Here is a 12444-nt window from a genome sequence, read left to right on the forward strand (position 1 = left end):
CAGAAATAGGCAGATATATGTGAGATCAAGCCAGCCTGGTCTACATAGCAAGTTTCAGGCAAGCTGGAGCTATAGGAGACTCTCAAAAATAATAATTGTTCTTCATTAGGCACAAACTCTTAAGTGAAAACAGCAGATTTACAAATGGTGCATTTAATGGACTTTGGCACTAGGGGCATGAAAACAATGGCTGAGACATTTGTTATCAGCAAAACAGTTCTAATAAAGCAGTCATAAAAACTTGAATTTAGCAACCCAGAATATTATGATAAACAAATGTAGTTTACCTTGGGAATAAGTTGATTTTATGTTTAATATTCAATTTCTTGAAGGCTTTGGGTTTTTAGTTCAAAAGAGTTAAAAAAAAGCATAGAGCAGAAAAAGTAACTCTTCAGAACTGGAGCCTGGGTTACATACATTAACATCTCAGTTTTCTGAACAAAGCCTGAAAGTTTTGCTCTTGGTAGGACTGTGTGACTATTGGGAACCTCTTAGGTTAGCATGGGGGGGCCTGGGCCTCTTCCCAAAAACACTAAAAGTGATCTAAACTTGCATTTTAGTAAAAGTAAAGCAAGAGAGATTCTGCTTGCTCTAGTTCAATGGCTTCACTAGGTCTCCTGGAAGCCCTGCTGCTGCTGCTGCTGCTTTTACTTAGAAAAGGAATGCTCCACTAACCTGTATGGATCTGTATGTAAGATCTGAAATGAAGCTCTTTGTTAACCACTGGAAGATTATTTGTCCATTTTTTTTCCTACCGTGGATTTATTTGCAGCTTAAGTATAAACTAGAAAAGATATTAGCAGTTTTCAAGTTTCAGAAAGCAACATCATTTGTGCCAGAAATACAGGTGGGGTATTAAATGCCTAGGTTTAAAAATGTTCATTTACCAAACACCTATGCAAATTGTTACTTCTATTAAAATATACCTCATTAAAGATTTATGTGGCAAAATTACTTGAGTCTAGCCTTTAATTTCAAGGACTTTAAAAAATGTAACACATTGTAACACCTATTTTTAACATACTTAAACTTATGTTGTAATGTTATGTTGTTGCTCACAAAGTAAAAATACAGGAAAAATGAAACTGACAAGAGTTTTGTTCTGTTTCTTGAGACAGGGTCTCCTCGTGTAGTCCTTGCTGGCCTGGAAATCTCACTATGTAGACCAGGTGGGTCTCAAACTCAACAGCTCTGCCTGCCTCTGCCTCCCAAGTACTGGGATTAGAAGAATGTGCCATCATGTCAGGTGCTTTACTTTCTATCCCCTAAAACAAACCTATTGGAAAAGCATGTGTTGAGGTGGTATATGGGAAATCTATAGTAGCCCCAGCTGGCCTGATACTTGCTTTGTAGACCAGGCTGGCCTTGAACTCACAAGAGATCTACCTGCCTCTGCCTCCCAAGTACTGGGATTAAAGGTATGCGCCACCATGCCCTGCCTTCAAAACCGCCCTTTAAAAGGCCCAAACCCAAATGATGAAAAGAAACTTAGAATTCTTATAAATACCTGAAATCTCAACGTGGGCTTCTACATGTTATCTAATTAAAAAAAAAAAAAACAGTTTGAGGTTTGAGTTGTAAAATATTTTACTAAAGGCATTGTCACCAATAAGATACATCACTGTAAACGTAACAGAAGGACTTGAAGAGATACATGGCTAGTAGGCAAACAACACAGTTCTCCTTAGTGACAGCTCTGTTCACAAGACTACATTCCTTACAGCCAATCCAGGGACAGTGATGCCTGCCAATGCTTCCACCATTTTCTGGGAACTGAATTTAGAACTTGTAATTTGAAATGACTACTGCTTTTTAAAAAAAAGGATCTTAGCTTCAAAAAAACTTCATTCATAGGTTAGTTAAAATCCTGGGCTTAGAAATTTAAGCTCCTCACAATGTTCTTTCTCAGCACATGAACATGGATTCAAAACCCCAAAGGTGCTAGCCAGAAAGCCCAAGCCTCTGGCACAACTAAGTGGAAAAAATAACCCAAGGGTAGCAACTGAACATTAGCACCATGAAAACATAGCTCATACAGCTAAAAACCAGATTGCCCCCAAAGAAAGGTAGTATGTACTTACAGTTCTAATGTTGAAAAAGTAGCTATTCAATACAACTATCTAGGTTCTTAAGTCATAGGTTTCTCCTTGTTAAAGAAAATGCCAAAATATAAACTGAACAGCAGGCCCAGAGGCAATTAAAATCTCACTGTGCTAAAGCATACATAAATTAAGGCTTTAGTTTGGCACATAACAATTTTGAGAAAATTACACTGGAACGTTCCTAAGAAAGCATGCCTAAGAATTCAATTAGTGGGGCTGACTTAGAACAAGCTAAATGTGTCTTTACATTCAAACTAACACACTAAGCTTTATAAAGGATACCAAGACCCTCATTCCCTGGAGTAATCTGTGGTGTTAAGAATCCCAAACAATTAGGGGCTGTTACAGCATTTGGCTCACTAATGAAAATGTCTTAGTTTCATTTTAACCCTTCTAACCAGAACAAGATCCAAACGAGAACCTTTCCCTTGCTTGTGGCTTTAATGTCGTTTTGGTTTTCCAAGTTAGCAGAATACATTTCCTATAAATATGATCACCAGGTTAAAGGATTGAAATGTTTACTAAATTATGGTTTTTCACATGGTATAATGTTTATACTAAGACAATTAAAACAGCACGTCTTCCTAAAAGGCAGAAAAAAAGAAATGAAAGGCAAATACTAAATGGTTCTAGGAAAGGCAGTATCCTCAGTGCGGTGTGCTCATTTCCGCCCATCTCATACACATGATCTTGTAGCCAGTATGCCAGAAGAAAATCTGTAGGTATCTACAGTCCAGATCGAAGAGCCTATGTTGTTTAGCTACTTCCTGTTTAGAATGATAACCACAAACATTAAAACGTAGCTCTCAGATCTGAAAATGTCTTTATTTTTTAGAAAATGGATTCCAGGAAGGTTAAAAAGCAATACCAGAGGGCAGAGGTGCAGAATTGGATGTACGTAGTCATTCAAAGCATTCAAGTAAGAATATGGCAATATAAATATCCAAAAAGCATCTCTTAGGTCTTCAAAACAAAATGTTTAAGTCATTCCTAACTAATGAGCTTTATAGCATTTCCTAGACGGGGAGAAACAGTTAATATTTAAGTCTTGAAAGCGGTTTTCCTTGGTTAATTACACTTAGTTTGCCTTTGATCAAATTCCTTTAAAACATGGATAAAGGTATTACACAGGTCCACTGTTAAACAGACAACATGTTGCAAATTAACTGTGGTATAATGTATTCCAACAAAGCTTAGAAAATAAAGATGTTGAGGTGGCTTTGGACTAAGTTTAATAGTCATCTCCTCTGCTGACAACTTCTTTACAAGTTGGACGCAACAGTATAGTATGTTCAAACTGCGCTGTGTATGATCCTTTAATGTCACATAATGGTGGGTATGGATCTACAATGCCCAAGTCACACAGATTCTTCAGAGCCATTAAGTATTTACTTTCTCCCAAGCGATCCAGCCATCTGCGGCAGAAGGCAAGGGTGCCAAAGTTTTCATTGATGACATTTAACAAGTGTTTTGTTCTTGGAAGCCTAAGAAGAGAAAATCAAAGGTTAATGGTACACAAAAGAGTTGCCAACTAATTTCCTGTTATGAAAAATTCAAATCTTAGCTGTGTCTTCACTTGAAAGCTGAAATATGTACTGGCCCAAATATGGCAGCTGAATAGGAAACCAGCTAAAGATCACCTTATGTGTGAAATTCCTATGACAGACTCATCCACAGAGTATTGTGGAAGTTCCTTTTTGCACACCAAACTCAAAGACCATCCATAAAGTATAAATCCAACCTACAACCAACCCCTATAAAGGATTTTAAAAATTACAACATAAACTGAAAGAGGAAATTTACCTATTGGAAAACTTAAAGACCCCAAACTATTTTGCTATCAGAAACTATTTAGTACCTCCCTTTATGTTTAACAGGCTAGTATTTCTGCTATATTACAGAAACTAATAGAACTCACTGTGAAGACTACAAAACTATTTATATATGTACCACTTTACATGTTTGTCACACTGTTAACTGGGAAGGGAAACTCCATTAGTCATAAAACCAAAGTGTCTCACCTTATTGGCACATGTCCCACATCAAAATTTTTCATATAGTGTGAACACTCCATGTCATCATGAACAACACCTTTTCCAGTACTACCAAAGGTCTCAATGGCATACACTTCTCCTTCCTTCAAAAATACATAAGGATCAATGGGAGAAAAGAACATTTAGAACTAATCGAAGTTACCATGAGGACTTCCCCAACATGCAAAAAAACCAGCAACATGAACTATCCCCCACAGTTGTCCTTATTAACCTTCGGCTGCCAGTCTCAACACTTCGGGCAACAGTATATCCCTTACTAAAATGTAGGCTCTACAGCAGGCATAGTAGCACACACCTCTGATCCTAGCACTGGAGAGGCAAAGGCAAGTGATTCTCTGTGAGTTCAATGCCAGCCAGGTCTACACAGCAAGGTCCAGGTCAGCCAGGGCTACAGAGTGAGACCTTGTCTTAAAAAATTAAGTAGGCTTTACATGAGTAGGCAATCTTGTTCACTGCTTGTACCCCAGTGCTTCCTAAAGAGGCTGGTACCAAGGAGTCTTTGACACAGGGTCTCCCTGTAGCCCCAGCTGGCCTGGAACTCGATATGTAGACCAGCTGACCTCAAACTCCCAGAGATCCACCTGCCTCTGCATCCCTGGTGCTGGGACTAAATAAATATTGACTGTTGAATAAACAATATCTTGAGAGCACCAACATCCACAGAACCATTCACGATTTGTAAGCACAGTTTCTGTCAGGCTGAATATTTTGTTCAATATACTATATACTTAAATATGAGTTTTACTTTGGAAGAAAACAGAGGTGCTTTTTTTCATGGAAATGTTAAGTGCTAGGTTGAGGTCGGGGGAGGAAACCAGTGATAGAGCATTTTCCTAGCATGCATAATCAATAAATACTCTGCGTTAGAAAGTTTAAGTATAGAGGAATCACATACCTCCATTCTTGTAGCCTCCCCTCCTTTCACAATGGGCACTGTTTTTCCAGCATGTATTCTGTATGGTCCAATTGAATGTCCATTTAGATTACGGATTGGTTTCACTGTTATAATAAAGAAATGAATGTTACTTAGGCTCTCTGAAGGGTAAAGATTCTTGGCCTTTTGGTTTAATTTAAGCATTTACATGAAAACAATATTCATTTCTCACAGAGTAGTTAAAAGTAGTTTGTTGTAGCAAAGAGAAGGGGGAAAGGAAAGAAAATAGCATGAAGGCAGTCATTACAAATATCTAAAAAATTCTAAGCAAATTTCCCGAAATCAATGACAGAGTAAAGTCATACACTGGAACATTACTCAAGAATGAAAACAAAATGTGCAACAAAACATATGTACACAAGCTCAAATCTGAAACAAAACTGCTACTTAGAGACATACAATTAGTAATAACAAAGAGAAGCAAATGAAAACACTTCAGTCCTTGAGACACTGGTTCACTAGAGGAAAGCTACTGCAGTTGGCAGGGTGTACACAGGTGCCATGTTTGAAGTTTAAACCCCAGTGCAGCGATTGGTATTGAGGAGTGGAACACAATGGGCCTTATTCTGGTCTTGGGCACTACTTATGAACAGATGCATACCATTACCACAGGAGGATGAGCTTAGGCCTGTCACCTGTCTTTCTCCCCAATTCTGCCCTGCTCCTTAAGAAGCCACAGGTAACAACATAGCAAGAAGACCTGCCAGATGGCAACCCCTGGGCGTGGCCTTTCCAGCCTCCAACACAGAAAAACAGTACTCTGGTACTAGCGTTTAAGCATCTCAGGTGCTGTTACGAAGCATAAAAGACCTCGACCATGGGATGAGGGCTCTGGAATGCTGCTAAGACTTTTTCACTCAAGGGGTGAAGTTACATAGCTTTGAAGTTCTTAGAGAAGTCAATTTTTATGCTTTATGCATTCTCAATGCTAATTGTGTCACAATTTTTTTGGTGCTGTTGTTTTTAACTAATCAAAAACGAAGTCCTGAGTTTAATCCTCATGAGACTTAGTAGCATTCGTCTAGAATTGCAGCACTTGGAAGGTAGAGACAAAGAATCAGTTTAGTTACCCTCGATTATATACCAAGTTCAAGGCCTACCTATCTATAAAAATAAAACCTATCTCTAGAAAAATGAAGCCAAAACTTTGAGAAGTAGTTTTACTTGCACTTACGAAGATTAAGAATTTCTTCAAAGCCAGGCAGCCTTTAATCCCAGCATTTGACTTGGGAGGCAGAGGCAAGCGGATATTTGTGAGTTCCAGGCCAGCTGGGGCTACAGGGAGACCCTGTCTCAAAAAGAACAAAAAAACAAAAACAAAAACAAAACAAACAAATTTCTTCAAAAGTTATTTTTATTTAAATATTTTTATTAATTCTTTTAAGAATTTCATACATGGGTACCATGCATTTGGATCATATTCACCCCCATCTCCATTCCTGAAACTTGGTGGTGGTTTTTTTTCCCCCTTTAAATAATCCACTGAGTCCAATTTGTATTGCCCATATACTCACGTTTTGGGCTATCTACTGTCAAACCAGGGGCCACATTTTAAAAACTAGTGTCTCTCACTTAAAAACCATCAACTGTCAAGAGCTCCTCAGCTAAGTGTGGGGACTCATGAGCCCCTCACCCTTCTGTGCTGGAATGAAACCAAGTCATTTTGATCTTAAGTTTCTTTTTTTTGGGGGGGGGGGGTCTTTTTGGGACAGGGTCTCCCTATAGTCCCAGCTGGCCTGGAACTATGTAGACCAGGCTGGCCTTGAACTCAAGAGATCCACCTGCCTCTGGGACTAAAGGCGTGTGCCACCACACCCAACAAGTTTCTTAGTCTTACCAGAAACAGTATAGAGATAGATATGACAATGATTTTATTTTAAAGAAAAGGTCTTACACTATGCACCTCTGGCCAGCCTGGAACTCAAACTGCTTTCCTCTACCTCCCAAATGCTAGAATTAAGAGGCCTACACCACCAAAGCCTGGCAGATACCCACTTTTACTTAAATAAGAACAGAGTCAGACTGACTCTGGGGCCAAGAGCTACAAAAGTAACTCTCTAATTCTACAGCTTTGTGAATGAGGGAGATAAGGTCCTCCCTTCACAACCTAGTTCTGCTACCTGGTTTTTATAACCGTTCCTGAAAATGTAAGCTCTTCATCTTTCCAGTATTATTTTTCTATACATTTTCTGCCGAAGCAAATAAAAATGAATTCTGTCACCTTCTTACCAGTCTAAAGGATACTAAAATAATAAAACTGAAAATGTTTCATTTAGGAGAAAAGCTAAGAAGGTGGATGTTGAATAAAAGAAAACCCTTCCTCTTCAAAGAAGTGATTTAAAAAATAAAAGGAACAATTTCAGCATTTCAGCAAATTCTAGAACTCTGTCTAGGCGTCTTCAAGCAGGTTTATCATGCTCAGGTCAAAGTGACAATGAATCTGAAAAGAACAGAATAGACTCCGAAGCAATGATCTCAAAAATCAGAAGGCCCATTTTGTAGTCCCATAAATAATTCAAAGTAACACCATATAATCTCAATGGCTTCCTCCTGGAAAAATCAGGTTTACCTTACTAAGATATAAGATTTAAAACCCACTGCTTCTCATATGCAATAAATTTGGGGGGTGTGGCCCTAGGGATTGAACCTAGAGCCTCACGCATGCTAGGCAAGTGCTCTACCATTGAGCTACGTCTCCATTACCATTTTTTAATTTTTAAGTCTTTGCACATGACAATAAGTCAGAAACAGACATTGGGAAGCACAGGAGATAATCCAGTAGTGTGGCTTTCAGCCTCCATTTATGCTTTGGCTGGGCTACTAGAGAAGCCAGAATGCAGGAGAAAAGGGTAACAAGATGTGGTACCTCAAAGAAGGTAGGAAAGTTAAAGCTTAATCATGGAGGATCCTTGTCTTCAAAAACAGTGATATATTAATACTGAGGACAGAGGGAAAAGAGGGTCTTTTTGCTTCTTTTTTTACAATATGGCAGAAATTAAGGGATATTAGTTAGTACTATTTGGCTATTTTTCTAATCAAGTTAGTTTCCTACCAGAAAAGATTGAGAGGAACTTGAGTGAACATCACACTGGTGGCACCAATCCCAGCAGTGGGAGTCAGAAAGAGGCAAAAGAAATATTTGTTGAACTAGTTCTCAGTACTGCCATAATTCTCAAAAAACAAACCATATAAAAAAATCCTAACAGCTGGGCATGGTGACACATGCCTTTAATCCCAGCACTTGCACCTGGGAGGCAGAGGCAGGTGGATCTCTGTGAGTTCAAGGCCAGCCTGGTCTACATAGTGAGTTTCAGGACAGCTGGGGCCACAGAGAGACCCTTTCTTGAAAAGATCCCCCCCCAAAAAACAAACAAACAAAAAACACCCCACAAAACAAAAACAAAAAAGGTAGCTGAACAAACCCAAGGAAGCAAGCCAATAAGCAGTGTTCCTCCATGGTCTTTGCCCTACTTGAGTTCCTGCCACAACTTCTTTCAGTGATGGACTGTGATTAGGGCATTTGAGTCTAATAAACCTTTTCGTCCCCAAGTTGCTTTTGGTCCGAGTTCTATCACAGCAGAAAAGCAAACTAAGAGATTTTTCTGTCCAAGTGTGAGCAGCTTTAGAGTATTTTGGCTTGCACTAATGTTCATAGGACTAGAGGTCTGCAAAAAATAATTTTCTGAAAGTCAGTGCAGTAAGAAGTTGAGGGTAAAAATGAGAAAGAATTAACATCAACATGGGGTCTAGGCAGGAAAAAAGAAATGCAACCACTGACAGTGACACACTGAAGAAATATACTTTTCTTCTGGGTGATGCTGGGGAAGGAACCCAGGGCCTCATGCATGCTCAAAAGCATGCACTCTACTACTGAGCTATAGGCATACCCAAAAAGTATCTTCTTTTAAAAAAAATTTTTTTTTTCAATTTATAGTGCACATGTACATCTGAGGGCAACTCGTGGAAGTTAGTTCTCTCCATCCACCATGTGGGTTCCAGAGATCAAAGTCAGGCTGTGGCCGCTGAGCCATCATCCCACCAGATTCAATTTTTAAAGATTTATTTTTTGTTCTTTGTGTGTATGTCTGTGCGAGTGAATGCCATTTGGGTGCTGCAGCCTGTGGAGGCCACAGATGGTGGCAGACGTGATAAGAGTTACAGGAAAGAGTAGCAAGTGTTTTTAACCTCTAAATCATCTTTCCGGTGTTGGCCTCCCACCGCCAAGAATATCTTGAGACAAAAATACAAAATGGATGAGGAAATTGTAAAGGTAAGAGCCAGAGAGAGCTAGAAGAGAGCACACACAACAGGCCCAAGAGTAGGACCAAAGATGATTTCAGTGGTGGGACATGGCCAAGAACTGCTGTAGAACTGAGTCACTGAGGTGGCTAAGTGACAGGTAATGCCTAGGTATTAGGTGGACTGCTCATGTAAGTAGACTGAAGCCACCCAGGATACAAACAGAAGTTAGAATGCTACCACGTGAAATTAAGGAAATAAACTTCTGTACTTGAACTAGGTGTGTTTTTTTTTGGGGGGGGGCGATTTATAGAGAACAAGAAAAGGGAGGTAAAATAATGCTTATGTGATGTGAAAATACCAAGGGAAAGCCGGGTTTGGTAGCGCATGCCTTTAGTTCCAGCACTTGGGAGGCAGAGGCAGGCAGATCTCTGTGACTTCAAGGCCAGCCTGGGCTACATAGTGAATTCCGGGCCAGCTGGGGCTACAGGGAGACCCTGTTTCAAAAAGACAACAAACAAAGGTAAGGGAAATGGAGTATTTAATAAGCCTACCAAAAAATACACATATAAATGTGAGCGTATGTGTATAGCTGATGACTATATAACAAAATCACAGTGCCAGGCATGGGAAACCTCCTTTGACTTGTTGGTCAGGGTAATCCAAGAGATTCCTAAAATAATAGACTACTACTACAGTCCTTGATTGCCTCCCAGAACTTGAAGGTAAGGCCCTATTGCTGAAGACATCACATACTTAAGACACAGGACTTGGAGCAGGTGATCTAGAACTGACCTGGAGGCCTCCTCCCTGAGGAGTAGCTCTCATAGTATTAGTAATACTATGTAGCTGCCAAGGGAGAAAACCAATCAATGATCCTATCTAGCTATGAAGCCCAAGCACCACAACAATGATTGGCCCAGCAAATTAACTCTATTGGTACAGTAGTAGCACTTTTATCTTATGGGAAATCAACAGCTGTATAATTGGACTTAAGGTCTACTCAATAGAAGGGAAATCGAAATCATGTGTGGAACTAGAAACAGCCAAGTATACATGGCTAGAGAGGTCATAAACCCTAGAGGAAAATAAAAAAACCTATTTCTATCATTTCCCTAGATCACTGTCATTCCCTACTGTATTTACATATCATTATATTTACAGACAAGTGTACCTCTTACCACTCATTCAAGAAGCTTCTCTTTGCAATAGATGGAGATTATTACAAAGCTTCACAACTGGTCAAATGCAGAGAATAAGTGACTGTTAAGTGCCTAGCCCAAAGTGACACATCGACAATGCAATCCCTATACCTACAGCTCAGGGAACACCGCAGAAGAGGGGACAGAAAGAATGTAAGAGCCAAAGGGACAAGACACCAGCTGCTAATTAATGCATTCTAGATATGATAGGGAAACTGCACCCATGAAATCTCCAAAGATGATACTCTAACAAGATCTGCATAATGACAAAACCAGATAACATGCCAAAGTAGGGGGAATTGTCAAAGGGTCCTACCTCAAGATGAAGAGCTACAGGGCAATCAATGGAGTGAGAGAGAGAGGGAGAAAGAGAGAGAGAACAGTAATCAAAGAAGAGGATAAGAAATTGAGAGGGATTCAGGGGACATGAGAGGAGCTGGCAGGGACTGGGAGGGATGGAAACAATGCAAAGACAACCTTCATGTATGAAATTCTCAAAAAAAATATATTTTTTAAAATCAGGAAATTCTCAGAGAAGAACTACTTCTGCAGTTGGTAGAAGCACAATGGTCTGCACCTAATAACAGGAGAATGCAAAGAATGCTCAACGGCATGACTACACTACAAGAGGAGCAAGGCAGCAAGACGACAGTCTCTACTCAAAAGTCTATAAAAGAGAAACAAGCTTTGGTAGAAGGAACTGCAGGAAGCATTCTGCAAAAAATTTGTAATGACAGTATTAAGGAAGATGAGGACTGTGTCTAGAAGATCAGATAGACCTGGGAGTTGAAGGACTGCGCTGACAGGTGAATACAGAGCTGCAGAAAGCACAGAAGACTTGGACACTACCTAAAGCAATAACCGAGAAAGCCTAGGAAGGGACACACTAGGAGTTAACTGGCCTCCACATTCCAAATGTGGTTCGAAATTAACAAGTTAGTAGAATCATCTATGGAAAGAGCTGCTGGCTTCTCTCAGAGCCTTAATTTGATTAATCACAAAATGCATACTTGTGGGGCTGGAGAGATAGCTCAGTAGTTAAGTCCATCGTCTGCTCCTGCAGAGGACATGGGTTCAGTTATTAGCACCTACAAACTCCAGTTCCAGGGGATCCAACGACCATTTCTGACCTCTGTGGGCATTGCACGCATATTATATAAATTCTTTATAAAAAGCCCAGTTCCAATTTTGGCTACGTTAGGATAATTTCCCAGATGTCCTTTTATATTCTTTTAATTTTTTTCCTTTATTTTTATTTTATGTTTACGTGTGCACATATGTAAATGCACCTGTGTAGTACAATTCCCACAGAGCACAGAAGAGGGCGTCGGATCACTTGGCACTGGAGCTATGGACAGTAGTTAGCTGCCATGTGGGTGCTGGGATTTGAATCTGGGTCTTCTGCAAGAACAGCCAGTGCTCTTAATTGCTGAGTCATCTCTCTAGCCTCCCCAGACATTTTACCAGCTACTAAGCAGCTTAGCCACAGTTCCCAGGTAGTCACCACAGTACTTCCACACACTGAACAGATGATCCAAAGAAACAATCAATAGCATGTGAAATTAGTTTCAAAGAAAGACATGGCCCAGTGTGGTGGTGCATGCCTTTAATCCCAGCAGAAGTAGGCAGATCTGTGAGTTCCAGGCCAGGCCAGGTGGGGCTATAGGCGGACTCTGTCTCAAAAAAGACCAAAAAAAATTCAAAGTAAGACATGTTTAAAGGGTCATACCTTGGTATGTCTTTCCATCTATTTCTACTTCATAGGATTCCATAACTTCTTGAATGGCCTCACCAACATCACAGAGACGAACATCAATCCCAGCACACTGAAAAAAGTAATGTTTAGTGTTCTTCAAAGTGCAAAATTTTATGACTTAATTTCTTAATACTATCAAATACAGGACAATCATAAA

At 39.8% G+C, this 12444-nt stretch overlaps 1 protein-coding gene across 1 annotated transcript in view; it reads right to left on the reverse strand.

Moving 5' to 3' along the window:
- Window positions 1-2906: 2906 nt before the first annotated feature.
- Metap2 (methionyl aminopeptidase 2) overlaps window positions 2907-12444 on the reverse strand; it is a 34872-nt gene continuing 25334 nt past the window's right edge. Inside the window, exons 8-11 of the mRNA XM_008832072.2 lie at window positions 12261-12357; window positions 5052-5155; window positions 4124-4239; window positions 2907-3586 (exon numbers count right to left, since the gene is read on the reverse strand). Of these exons, the coding sequence (XP_008830294.1) occupies window positions 3334-3586; window positions 4124-4239; window positions 5052-5155; window positions 12261-12357 (570 nt within the window). The 3' untranslated portion in view covers window positions 2907-3333. The remainder of the gene's footprint in view (window positions 3587-4123; window positions 4240-5051; window positions 5156-12260; window positions 12358-12444) is intronic.

Source organism: Nannospalax galili, unplaced genomic scaffold (assembly GCF_000622305.1).
Source record: "Nannospalax galili isolate Female #2095 unplaced genomic scaffold, S.galili_v1.0 scaffold734, whole genome shotgun sequence".
Lineage (NCBI taxonomy): Eukaryota > Metazoa > Chordata > Mammalia > Rodentia > Spalacidae > Nannospalax > Nannospalax galili.